At 46.7% G+C, this 14,227-nt stretch overlaps 1 protein-coding gene across 1 annotated transcript in view; it reads left to right on the top strand.

The window, feature by feature from the left end:
• The window catches only part of LOC8030881 (arylsulfatase B-like), a 67,664-nt gene that overhangs the window by 45,637 nt on the left and 7,800 nt on the right, over positions 1-14,227 (top strand). Inside the window, exons 7-8 of the mRNA XM_040208289.1 lie at positions 8,929-9,222; positions 13,012-13,451. Coding sequence (XP_040064223.1) covers positions 8,929-9,222; positions 13,012-13,451 — 734 coding nt within the window. The remainder of the gene's footprint in view (positions 1-8,928; positions 9,223-13,011; positions 13,452-14,227) is intronic.

The raw sequence follows: 14,227 nt of genomic DNA on the forward strand, positions 1-14,227 counted from the left end.
TCGAAGTTCCCGCGCGATCCGCGCCGGTGCGTTGACGTCAAATATTGCGGAGACCTGAGAGTCCACTTTCTTTCACGACTCCCTGCTGTTGCCATGGCGACCCAAAGCGAGGAGGAAAGGAGCCAGCGCCGGCGGACCGGTTTTGAGCGGTGTCGCCTGCTTTCCGTCGGAGGATACAAATCCAGGAGACGGCACCACAACGAACTCCCGATTTTTGGTATTTCAAAAAGAAGGGCCGTAGTGCGTTCGTAATTACGTTAAAAAACATGTTTTAGGATTTCCGTTATTAAATATTATAGAGATGTCGCCTACAAAGCTTCTAAATTTCATGATTCTTGACGTCACGAATCAAAAGAAGCGAGGAGGCAAGAGGCGGGAGAATCAAACGCCAAAAATAAAAAGGCGCGCGCGCGCGGTAAATTTTTTTTTGTTTTTTCGCGATGCGTTTTTTTTGCGTTTCTATGACTGCAACTTGCATCGTTTTAGACAATAAAAAAAATATGACCTTTGGGGTGTTAGTGCCCCTTTAAGTTCTCAGTGTTTCCACATACAACTACTGTTGCACACTGCACTTTTTTTTTTGTCGTGCGACGAACGTGGATCCTGAGGAAGAAAGCTGAGCTGGGGCGGCCGAAACGCGCGCTTCGACGCAGGCATCTCCCAAATCCACCCGAAGCCGGACCTCTTTGGCCTTCCTGCCGAGGTGACGGCGGTAGCGAGGTCGGCGACCTCGTGAGCCGCGGGAGAGAGACAGGCACCAGGCACACCATTGGCAGGTGGCGTGTGATGTCAGGTCGGACGAGCACCTACGTCAAAGAAAAGCGGAGGAGGCGAGGAGGAAAGTCGTGAATTTGGCTTTTTCGGTGTCCAAACAGACAGACAACCGACGACTCCCGGGCGCTTCGATTTTGACGATTTTTGCAGGAGTCGTGTGGCCTGACGATTTTTGCAGTAGCCTGTTTGGACAGGCCTTCATCCGATGTCTGCCGCTCTCTGCCTTTTCAATTTCGGCGGCCGCTTCTCGTGCACGATCTGCCAGACTTTGTCAGTATACAGGAGGCTATGGTCATGCATATACGTCCAGGTGGACATAATAAAGGGGGCTAATCGTTACGATAGGTCAAATAATTGAGCAACATTTCGTTAATTAGCTTTTTTATTTTAAGTTGTGAAAATATATATTGCTTTAATAGACAATTTGCTAGATCCCTCAAGCGCACCGGCCTGCACTCGAGGAATCATGGGAACGGTGTTCCTTCAATTCCGTAGTAATCGGTAATTTCGACCAATTCGATGCTCACACACTTTCGAGTGTAATCCGGAATCATCCTGAATGTCGTTTACGGTCCAAAGACCTGTCGCATAACTTTTAAAATTTCTCGTCAATGTCAGAGTTTTTGATACTGTGCACGCCATCCACCCTTCTACCTTGCTAAGCTGCGGAAATTTCTCACAATAATATCATTATCGTAGAGCTTCAACGACGCTGACGTTAACATAGAAACGCTAAAAAATGCTATAGACGGCCCCGCTGACTCCGAGCGAAATCCTTGTTGTGTTCGTTGTGCATTCTGGGCATTTTAAGCGATTCCTGCTAAAACAGCAATCACGAGAATGACATTGTAAGAGATTTCTGCAGCTCAGCCAGGTTGAAAGGTGTATCGCTTGCACAGTTTCAAAAACGCTGACATTGACGAGAAATTTTAAAAGCGATATACAGATCTTTGCACTCTACACAACGCTTATTCAGGATGAATCCGGATTACATTTAAAAGTGTGAAGCACTCGAATTGGTCAGAATTAAGGATCACTATACTTCGTTTCAGCTTCCCTCCAAGCGCAGCCAAAGGCTGAGGGACGGTTCGCGACTTCGAGAAGAGCATTCCTACACACAACAAAGTAGTCCGCTAAAGATTTTTTTTCTAAATAACTGTTTTGTGGGTAAACAGTGCACAATATTCCAGATATCTACTGCTGATAATTATTTGCAACTAAAGGAATTAAATGTTTGAAGTTTATAATTTTATTAATATATGTAAATGCGTGTGGTTTGGTCAAGGCGCATACATCCGCTGGCAACACGGCTGCAGCGCTCAGCTTTTCTGTGTGATTTGTTCCCGTAATGGCCGAATCATGTGCTTCGCTGCTTTCCTCACAGAGTCGCTTCAAAACGTCCTTTCAGAAAGGTACGTTTGGGCGTCAGGCGCGAGAGGTCGTGATGAATGTCTGCTTTTAAATTCGGCAGGAGACTCCGGCCGCGTCGTACCGCGAATGCGTTGTAAACAAGAAAAGCGTCCGGGCCACTACAAGTCACTGATACGCGGCGAACTCAGGGCACCCCTTTACCTGCCGATTACATTGAACGCCGAGAAGCTGGTGAAGTGAAAAGGATTGTGCCTCGAGCCCTGGTATATCCAGACAATACAAGGAAACACCAACGGCCGGGTCATCGGGCACCTTGCAACCTGTACTTACATCTCGAAACAATGCCGAACAGGTGCGTGGAAAGCTCGGACACAGACGGCAGCGGTCAGTCTACGTACTGGCATCCCCTGTGATTAAATTTCAGAACGTGAAAGGGCATTTTTTAAACCTGTAGCACAGGATACCACCCGTAGCAGACGAAATACTCGGCGAGCGCGGGCGGCGCGGACGGCCAGCGGCGCAGCGGAGTGATACAAAGGTGCAGGCGAGATCGCGTGACCTATTGCCGGCGTCTGATTGGCTCCGGCCACACGTAGCTTTGGCTGCGCTCGGACGGAAGCTGAAACGAAGTATAGGGAGCTGAAGGAACACCGTTCCCACGATTCCTCGTGTGCGGGCCGGGGCGCTTGGGAATTTAGCGAGTGGTTCTATTATAATGTTGCTGAGCGTCATCAAAAACCACCAAATCAGTCATTTTTAGAAAGACTTTAAGCGCATGGGAATCACAGTAGTGCGCTAAAGTTACCACTGGTTCAAATAAGACGGGCTATGATATATAATAAGCAGAAAAACCGCGCGGGCGCCTTATCGCAGCGGCAGCCTTGTTCCTGCTTTTCGAGCGGTAACTTTAGCGCTCCGCCATGCTTCCCAGGTGCTCCACGTCTTCCTAGAAGTGACTGATTTAGGGCCGGTTGCCCCAACGTCACTTAGCGCAAAGCGGAGCTTAGTCGGGAACTTAAGCTTAGTTTCGGTTTCGTTCGGTTGCACCAAACTCGCTTATCGCTAAACCTAGCACTAAACTACGCTTAACTCAAGCGCCCAACATTGGGCGCTTTGCTTCTGGTTGTTTCTTATTCCTGGATTAAAAACATGGCGGCATGTTTGTCGCGGTCGACGCGGTGGACGAAATTGGTTGTGCAAAGTGTTTTAGGCTACATCAGCGTGAAAGTCTCGACAAAATGACTTTCGATTGTGACAAGGATGTAAAATATTGTCGCGTGAAGTGTTTATCGACCCCTGTTTTCAAGTTGGCTCTCCACTTTCAGGGCGTGTTAGCCCTAACCGAGAAACGTACGGAGCTGTGGGGCTCACGTCTGTAGTCCCGTTGGTTCTTCTGTCAACGAGCTTATTCGTATGTACTTACTAATTTTCGCATAACTGTAACGTATTGTTTTTACCACCTTGTTTATTTACACTTGCAGCGCGTGTCCTTCAATTCGATCAGCGCGTTGAATAGTGGCAGTACATGATCTCGGCGATCAGCTGATTGTCGACACCTCTGCCGTTTGCATTAGATTGCGGCGCTTTTAAGTAATAAAACAACAAAAATTCAATTTCTTTCGTTTTCTGAGTTTTGAGACAATCTTCAGTGAATTTTCCTTATCTCGCGAGTAGAATCTTGGCTTCAGAAAACTGTATCGTTCCATAACTGTAACTTTTTTGGTGATCGCATTTTTTTTATATACTTTGCTTTATATCTTTCGTTCGTTTCCCGAGAACGAGATACTGTTGTTTCCGAGTTGTGCTCTGTGATGGTGTTTTCCCTTTACTTTTGTCGTTTGTTGTCATTGTGACGATGGTTGAGACTATATACCGGAACACGTTTTCAATAAAATACAGTTGAAAGTTGCGCCTTGTTGTGTCCTCCGTAACGTTTTTGGTGATCGCGGTTTTTTAGGAATATTTTGCTTTATATCTTTCATTCGTGGTGAGGACAAATCGTAACGACTACTATGTTAGATTCGTTAATTGCTGTATCGGGGCAGGCTGGGGCAGGTGATGCGAAGAGACGACCGTTCTTATCGGCACGATGTAATGTACTAGTGGGAGTTTTTTTTTTTTTTTTTTTTCTGAACTCGACAGTGTGAAACTGAAGTCCGTTTGAGGCTGCAGCGGATGTTCAACGACGGTACAGTGCAGTGCTGTCACCTTGCTGATAGCAACGAGTACCGTCGATGCAAGGACTCTTGACCTGACCTCTCGACGACTTCTATTCGAAGATTTCTGGGCATTTTCGCAGCTGCCGTGGCGAGTTCGTCACTGTTTTGAACTTCATCGGTCTCAGGCTTGACTTGGTTTTAGTAGTCATCTTACCTGCCTACTTATATCCATGATGTTTTGTCTTCAGCGATGTAGCGAGTAGAGTGTCCTTCTCGCGTTCGGTGAGATTTGGGGCCCCCGATGGCTCCTTCGCCTCAAAATGTGAGCACGAAAACTACTACCACTGTCAAAATATCCTGTTATCAACCGATATTAAACACACAATCAAAGATGTAAAGAGCATTCGTGTTTATTTGAAGCTTTGACTTCTGTTATTGAAAGTTAAACGAAAAAAATGATTGAATTTGGAGGCCTTTAATTTGTTACTCACCGAAGAAATACCGCGAAAAGCAGACGCCGACGACGACTACTACGGCAGTTTTTCTTTTTTCTTTTTTTTTGCTTACATCACGTGATTCTTCTCCGCCAATAGCATTCGTCGCTCTGAGCGTTCCCTAGTTTGCTCTGTTTGTCCCTAGATTCCCTACGCAAAATCCAGCGTTTGGCTAGGGGCGCGTCTGTAAAGCCGGCTTAACGTTGGTGCAACCGGAATTTAAACCCGTGCTTACCTAAGCTCGGTTTAGGGCGCTAAGCCGGCTTAGGAAAGCGCCGCTTTGGGTTAAGGTAAGCGGCGTTGGTGCAACCGGCCCTTAGTGTTTTTCGGTGAAGCTCAGCAAGCTTCTCATTAGAACCATATGTTTAATTTCAATATTTAAAAAGTTATTTAACATATTTTAATTAATTAGCCGATTGATTGTTACGATTAACCTTCTATACTACTTCCCCCTGGCCGTATGATTAGCCTGCATAGACCGCATTAGTGCAGCTTGCGCGGCTTATTTTATAACAAATATGTTAAGCTTAAAAATAAACAGCGTGTATACACACTCCTACTTTAGCACTAGGAAAACAAATGCCATGTTTTCAGGCATTGGTTGGATAATGGAATCAAAGGGATCCAGAAACGTTTTAAGTCGTTGAAGTTTTTATTTGTATTTAGAAAAATTGGCGTAACCGTAACATAAACTTTTATGTTTTATCTTTTTTGAGTTGCATTTTTGAGAGGATCATGTTTATATTTTAAGAATATTTACACCATGTACAACATATAAAGCAACACTGCCAACGTAACTTAAACCTTAAAATGATTGCTATAAATAGCGTCCAACACCCAACTTAAAAGAAATGCTAAAGTCGTGCGTATGTGATTCAACGTACAATCGAGCATAATGATTTTGCTCTTTTATGCTCGATTAAAGTATTTACACGAAATTTTATTACTTTACTCTTCGGGTCAAAGGCGACCTTTAGGTTTGATTGGACATATAACGCCGCAACTGAATCAAGAAATTAAACTGGATGTAGGAAATAAGAGTGACACTCAGACACGGATTCTGTTGCAACCGTTTCGCGTCGGCCCCAAAACTGATGTAACTCCACGCGTCAATAAACAGGTTTCAAAAACGGTTTTCCCCTTGCCCTCTTAAAGGAGCGCAGAAATAAAAAATAATACTTTTTTAAGCCTAGATGAGACACGCATTTAAAAACGCCGACAAAGAACAATATTTTTAGCTCAATATTTTCACCGCCAGACGCAATATTGGGTAGGGGTAGCCGTGCGGTCCCACTTATAACAAAAGGTACTTAGCTGGCTAAGCACCGCTTCTTGGCTCTCAATGGATGGAGAGATGATTGACGTGTGGAAGGTTTGGTACAATTGATTCTCCTTTCCTCTGCAGTCTTTTATTCGAGATATTTTTATGTTTGATAAATAAACTATGTACACTCTAAAAAAAAAGCCCGTGAGTCTACTTCTCGCACAACCATCGGAGAGTCAATCACCGCAGCTTACGGAGGCAGCTCAGCGAATGACGATGCCGAAACATATGTCTAGACCAAAAAACGCAGTCTGAGTTGCGACTTTAAGCAACGCATAACGTAACGCTTGCATTGCTTAATGTCACAACTCAGACTGCGTTTTTTGGTCTAAACATGTGTTTCGGAATCCTTATTTGCTAAGCAGCCTCCGTGTGCTGCGGTGATTGGCTCTCCGAGTGTTGTGCGGGAAAGTAGACGCGCGGCTTTCTTTAAAGTGTAGATAGTCATTATGGTCTTCACAAATATCATGAGATTGCCTTTTCCGCTTCGTTTTCAAAACGATAACAAACATGGCTGCCGGCGTCTGCAGCGAGCAGTTTCTCACACCGCGTAACTCCTTGAGTTCGTCTGTAGTTGTGAGTGCCAGTTGTTTCGCGTTAACCAAACTGTTCAGACGAAGATCTCAACCATATCCTCCTGGCAGATCGCCACGAGAAGCGGCCGCCGAAATTGAAAAGGTAGAGCGGCCGACAACGGATGATAGGAGAGCCACGTTACGGGCGCCCCGATGCGGCGAGACACCGAAACACACTTCTCCCGAGCGATGAAATGTGCGCTCGTGCTCCTCGCGTTCCTCGCGCTACCGCTTCTTTTCTCGTCGGGTTTCAAAAGCATGTTTCGGGTTCTCGCCGCTGCCAAAGCTGTGCGCTGACCTCCAGGTTCCCCAAAAATGCTCTGTGCTACCAGATCCTCGCGCTCCAAATCTGCGACCGGGCACCCTATGGCTCCGTCGCCCAACTGCCAGGCCTTGTGAGTATAGACGAGGCAATGTCTCAACCGACGTTGTTTGCAGAAAACAACTGTCATAAGTACACGCCTTCGGAAGCGCTGTGCGGGAGCTTGTTTTCATAGCGGGACTGGCGTAAGCATATAGCGTCCCACGTCAAATATTTTGCTCGATCTGGCTTGATTTGTTCGCTTGGGCGTTTTGATGCCGAATCAATGTGTCGGTTCATGTAAAAGCGGCCCCTACTTTGAGAATCGTGCAACTGTCGTCATTGCGACCTATGGTTTTAGTTCTGAGAGGTATCTTACACAGGGAAGAATTTGCGAGCCACTTCGCTGGAAGCAGTCGGGTGTACAAGTTTTTTTTTATTCGGAAGGCCCGTAGCACTCAAGTTTTGAGCAGTGTACATGGTTTTGCTGGAGCCGATATTCTTAGGTCGAGTTTTAATTTTGCGGTATGAGGCTGATTCACCTAACTCGCGAACACTATGCAAAAAGCAAAAAAAGGTGAAAGACTGTATATTTATTTTGATACATTTTTGTAGTCATTTAGGTCGCTTTCTATCGCGCACCAACAAACGCTGAGAGACACTTGTATTGGACTGTGGCTTGTGCCTGATGGAACGCTAGCAAGCAGACAATTTTAGGCGGGAGAGGAATGCGGAGGGTAAGTTTGTCTGCTTCCTTCGCAGGGGTTCTGGTGACGTCATTGGCCCTGATTGGCTCTGATCGAAGGATAGTGGGTAGACCTCAAGGCAGCTTGCTTTGTGGACTACCCACTATCCTTCCATGAGAGCCAATCAGAGTTCGGTGTTCTGACGCCACCGCAACCCCTGCAAAATAAGCAGACGAACTTGCGCTCCGAATAGCAGACGAACGCAAGCGATGGTGGACGCCGACGCTCCGCTTGCATGGTCGAGTTTTGCTGGCATAAGCAGACGATCATAAACGGTAGTACAATAGCAATCGATGCGGGAGGCTGCCGCGCGTGCGCTCGCACGGCTAGAGGCGGTGTCAGATGCCAGACTAGACGCACCGGACATCGCGACAGGGAGGCACTAACTATACTTGCGAGCGTGTTCGGCCGAGTAGCCAAGCAAATACAGTAGTGATGGGTGGGGCCTTTGATCTGTGGGCTGCAGGGTTTATAGCGGGCCGTGACCTTCACCTAAATGGCGTTAGCGGCCTAAATATTGCACGAATGTTTTTTTTTTCTCGTGGATAAATAAACAAATACATACGTGTCTCAATACGTTTCTTAAAAATTTCAGTTCAGTGTCTCTTTAACGCTAGTTCAGACATTTGCGTTTGGGTGTGACAATTTTAGCTAAAACGTCTTCCGCTGCACTATGGCGAGTTGCGCGGTTCTCGGCTGCCATAGCAAACATCTTGCCATAAGCAGTCACTGGTGGTCGTTCATGACCCAGTCGTTCATAATCGATCGCGAATATCTGAACAAGCCTTTCCCGTTTCTACAACGTTGTTCTTCGGATTGCTACACGTATTTATAAATAACCCTTCACATGATTATGAGAAGTGCAAAATCAGTAGGGCTGGTTAAGGATCGACATGGTAACCCTGGAGCGAGGGGACGAAGAAGGGGACGGACAGACACGAAACTAGGAGTTTCCTGTCTGTCCATCACTTTTCTGTCCCTGGGCTCCAGAGTTACCATGTCTATGAGAAGTGTATCGATAACAGCCGTTATTTATAAAGGTGGGAGTAAGAGAATACATTTGCTCACTTTAAGTGGAATAGGCTGTAAAGTGAAACATTTATCTTTGTTTGTTTTTTGTTATACACGTTTGGTTAAAGATACAGACGTCCAGTTTGTTTGACGGGGCCAAAATGATCGCGCAGGAATGGTGGACGCTCTAGACGAGTCCATCGGGGAGGTGTTCCAAGCACTGGGCGACGCCGGCATTTTGGAGAATACAATCATCGTGCTCAGCTCCGACAACGGAGGGCTCCCGATAGGTTTTCAATCGAATCGGGGCTTCAACTTCCCCCTGCGTGGCGGAAAGGGCACCCTCTGGGAAGGAGGCTGCAGAGCGACCGGTTTCATCTGGAGTCCCCTGCTCAAGCGCAAGGGCGTCGTCTCGGACCAGATGATGCACGTCACCGATTGGCTTCCTACCCTCTACTCGGCAGCCGGTTCGTTTTAGTACCTAGCATGGAACAGGTGTTTCACTGTTCCGTGTAGTGCCTTATATTCGCCCATACATCAAGAGTGATCCCAAAGTAGCAGCAAATGACGCCACAGAAGCCGGTGTTATTTAGGGTGAGAAAATTGGCTGAGAATGGCGGGAGGACTCATATTCGTCTTTTTAGACTTAGGCTAGGTGGCGCAAGTTACCGCTCGTTACAATGTCTATTGCCAGTAACATCCATCCATTCATCCATCCTGAGCGCTGATCCTGAGTGTCATGCTGCGGGATGTCGCGATCCTCGCGGTTGGCGCTAGAAATCCGCGTACAAGGTACGGGCTGGCACGAGAGCGTCGCTGACGTTCCAGCGTCCCAACTACCGACAGCCGAATCTTCCGTCGACTGTCAAGCTGGGGAGCGAACTTGCGCCGCATTCGCTACGGCCACTGCGACACCGCTTGGATCGTTGCCGGCGACAGCGCGACATTTCTGAAGCGTCATCGGGCAGGAATCGAGGGACCACTTTTCTGGAGGGGATAAACTCACCAGTCGGAGACACTTTCTAAGGCACCTTATGTGGAGCGCAAGTTCGTCTGCTTCTTTTTGTAGGGATTGTGGTGACGTCAGAACGCCCAGCTTTGATTGGTTCTGGTCGAAGGATAGTGGGTAGACCTCGAGGCAGCTTGCTTTGAGGTCTACCCCCTACCCTTCAATCAGAGCCAATCAGAGCTCGGCGTTATGAAGTCCCCACAACCCCTGCAAAAATTAGCAGACGAAGTTGCGCTACGCACAGTTTTAAGCCGACACAGCTCTATTGGCGAGGTTTTCGCAGGGGATCCCGCTGTCTGTGGCATGTAGGCTTAGTGGGGAAAAATTAGGGTTCTTTTTTTACGTGACACCGTTGCGTCACAGTGAGACGTGGCGTCACCGAACCCGACGTCACAATTTCGCCCCTAAATTTAACGGTAAATTTTCCCTCCGCTCAATTCGAAGGGGGGGGGGGGGGTACTTTAGGGTCGCGTGACGTCACGGTGTCCAGCGATGTCATTGTGTCACGTGACCTCACATCGTTCCGTGACGCCAGAGTGTCGCGTGACGACCGAGGGACCGCGGGACATCGCCGCCCACCGCGATTGGTCAGCGATCCGGAGCTGCAGCCAATCGCAGCCGGGCAGTGTGATATCCGGGTGTCGATTGGCCCCGCTCGGTCCGGCCGCGTAGATTAGGGCCCCCTGACGGCACTGTGTCTCGTATGAACCTCGTCCGCTAACCCTAGCGGGACGCAAATCCGCGAAATTTAAACGCGGCAGGCAACTGTGTGCGCCAGACTGTGGCGCCTCGGCTGTCGCAGCAATTTATTGACTGGAAAGGTGTCGGTCAAGCGGGACTTAATCGCTTTTCTCACGAGCCGTAGTAGTCGCGCTGCTCAGCCATCTTACGGAAGACGTGCGTGGTTCGCTGCAGACGGGTTTGTCACAGAACTGCCTCGTACTCACTGCAGACAGGCCTCGAGAAGCGCGTTTGCTTCATACATGTTTCGAGCACGTATAAAGACCGTTTTTGGTCTGACCAACCGAACGGGGTCGCCGTGCCACAAAGACACATCCCTCAAACAAAGCCCACACACCTTTTTTTTTTTTTTGTGATGAATTAGCGGCATGTCTGCCAAGAGACGCTCTGCTCGTATAATAGGTAAATGCGAAAAATATCTATAGCAAAACAAAAAATAGGGCGTCGTCGATTCCGGCGGTTCGCTCTAAAATCGACCGGAAAAGTCGACGCCTGCATGTGGCGATATCAAATTTTAATTTTCGGACGCAAATTGCCGGAATGAGTGATTGTTTGTTCGGAAAGACAGCTGTGGCTCTACTCTCGGAATATATTTTTTAACGCACCCTAAAAATATGTGATGTACAATTAGGTTTTACGAAACGAGGGTGGAGGATAAAAATAAAGGTCAGTTAAAAATCGAGATTCCCATGTTTATTTAAGTAAGAGTTGTTTTATCATGATGATTAAAATCAAACCTTTTCCGCAAGAATAATGGCGACAGTTATACTTTTATTTACCCTATTTCTATCGGTTGGTGCTTTCTTTCTGCGTGCATTTGTTTTTATTTAAATCAAATAATTATCGAGAAAGAAATATTTAAATCAAGCTGAACACTAGCAAAAATCAGAGGTCTTTTGAGCAATCAAAGCGTTGAGCTTCATTCCTACCTTTAAAAATACCAATTGTAATAAATAATCATTACTTTTGAGTTACAGTGATTTAAATGAAATTAATGTGATTTAAATAAAATAAGTATGGTTTAAATAAAATAAATCTGGTTTAAATCAAATAAATTTGCTTGATTTGATTTTTTATTATTAGTTTTCCACCCTAAAATACTACAATACCCAAGTTTTTTTTTTTAAATTTATGTTGGAGCCTAACATCTGCCACTTCTCTGACAATATCAACACTTTATAAACTAGTCCATCTTCCCAAGGACCTTATTTTCGCGAGTTTTGCGACTCGAAATATACCGCGAGAAATTATTCACGCGAAAATAACCCCATTTGGCATCGATTTCGTAGCCTACCCCTCCCTATCCCGAGATTTTGTGCCCGCTAAAAAATTCCCCGAACTCACACTTCGCAAAATATTCTCGAACTATTCGAGGCCGCGAAAATAAAGTCGTCTTCAATACGCGGTGTAATCAATACTAACCCAATTCACCTTATAGAAAAAAAAAAGTGGCGCCCCCTGGTCGAACACACGGTTCGAGAATTCCGAGGATCAAACAATGCGGCGAATCAGGAGAAGGGAGAAAAAAACGTCTTTGATCGAATTTGGGGGCAAAACGATAGGCCACAATAAGCACAACAAGTACTTTGGGGGATCCCAATGTATACTGCATCTCATAAATATATACAGCGCTGACAAAGGCATGGGCGCGAGCGCTTGGCGTTGGAAAGTGCCTTTGATCCGACCAATACCCTTTTATCCCTGTTACTAACCAGCGCACTCCAATTCGTTAATTTTCGTATACCAGAAGCATTCTGCTGAATCACGCAGAGTGTCTTAACTGCAGACATGTTTGAAATGGAGTATAGGTCACTGCGGCTAGCAGCATTTATCTTCTCTGGTCGAGGGCACGGAGTCGAATATGTGCATAAGTGTGGACACAGTGGGCGTCGCAACTGCCAGATGAAGTCCTCCCTTTCTCCTGGTTGCAAGCGACGCCACCAGATATGGCTCCTCGATGTGTAGCTGATGGCAGCCTGTCGCGTGCCAGGTTTCCTATGCCTCTCCATGGAAGATATGCTGGTCTTTAAGGTAGTTTTTTGTGTGGGCTACGTGATGCAGAACTTGGCACTTGCGCTACCCGTGTTGCGCAGACACTGCTTCGTCATTGACTCTGGTTTCGTGCCTCACCGGTGGCAATTTTTATGAGCATGTTGAAGCGGAGAGATCTCTGGCACTGTGTTCAAGCCAGCGTCCGTCAATGTCAGAGCAGGCGCCACGAGCGGAAAAAGCACGCGGCCAGGTGCCATGGGGATAAGAAACTTTTTTTCCCCTTAGTTCCCCCGTCTGGACTGCGTAGACGGTGTTGGCTAAGGCTACACGGGCGCACGCCAAGAGGACTTTATCTGGTCGTTAGCGTCGCCGCGTTAGCCGTGATGTGAGATCCTCAACTGCATATATCTTACACCGTGGCCTAGGGTTCGCTTGCGCAGGCGTGAGCACGTGCCCGCGTGCTTTCACCTCCTGACCCGCCGATTTCCGAGAATGGTCCCTTGTTCACTCACAGGAGAAGATCCCCTGTCGCTGGGAAAGCTGGACGGCACAGATATGTGGGCGCCCTTGTCCCTCGGATACGCGTCACCGCGCTATGAGATCCTGTACAACATCGATCCGATCAACAACAATTCGGCTCTTCGTTACACCAACTACAAGCTGGTCCTCGGTAGAACCAACGACGGGCAGTACGACCCGCGATTCCTGACCACAGGAGGCTCGCGTCCCTACGACGACCTGGACCTCCTAATGGTCCAGTCCACAGCGGCCAGGGTTCTGAGGGACCTTCGCAACAAGGGAGACCTCCAGTTTCCCGACCAGTGGCGGGAGAAGGCGACGCTCGACTGCGGCAACAAAGTGCCCAAGAACTTCGTGTCCTTGGATCCGCCGTACTTGTTCGACCTGGCCAGCGACCCCTGCGAGATCAACAACATTGCCAGTTCGCAGGCAGGGGTAACTTCTTTTCATTTTGTTTGCAGGAATTTCTACTTCTTACCACCATCGGTCTGACTTTGTAATTCGCCACCAGAAGCCAAACGATCCAGGCCTAAATTTGACCCTTAAAGACTTGGTCTAAAAAAAACTTAATTTGTTATTGGTAATGCAGAAGTACCTTTTCCTATATATTTTTGCAATAACTATTTTTTCTTGCGACACATTGAATTTTCCGGCAAACAAGTACCAGGGGGTAGAAGACACGACTTTTTTTAAGAAACGTTTGAAACAAAATTTCAAAAATAAGTTACCTTTTTTTTTTGTAGGTCAAAATATTATTCCAAATTATTTCGTGTGTTTTGTTACGCATTTCCAAGTGCCAGGGTGGGTGCGTTGAACAAGTCATAAAAATTAACTTCTATCTTAAAAGCACGCTACCATCTGAAGACTTGAAACTTGTGTTAGTAGTAAAAGATACGAAATATATCAGAAATATATTTTGATAAAAAAATTGTTAATATGCGTCTTAAGATAAATGAACAATTTCAAACATATAGGAAAATATTAAGTTAAAATATCAAAAACATGGTCGGTCTAGAAATATGTATCTCAACAGTTAAGCCGGGGTTACACTCCTCATACATCATACAAAAGACAGTCTGCAAACATGAGTGACTGCAATATCCGTGGTTCGAATGCCGAATGCCAAGTTTCGCCTTGAACTCATGGCCCCGCGGCATTCGAAGCACGGATCTCGCGGTGACTTGCGTTCAATTCTGTTTGCAGACTGTCCT

Source organism: Ixodes scapularis, unplaced genomic scaffold (genome assembly GCF_016920785.2).
Source record: "Ixodes scapularis isolate PalLabHiFi unplaced genomic scaffold, ASM1692078v2 PGA_scaffold11__112_contigs__length_91849675, whole genome shotgun sequence".
NCBI classification, from domain to species: Eukaryota; Metazoa; Arthropoda; class Arachnida; order Ixodida; family Ixodidae; genus Ixodes; species Ixodes scapularis.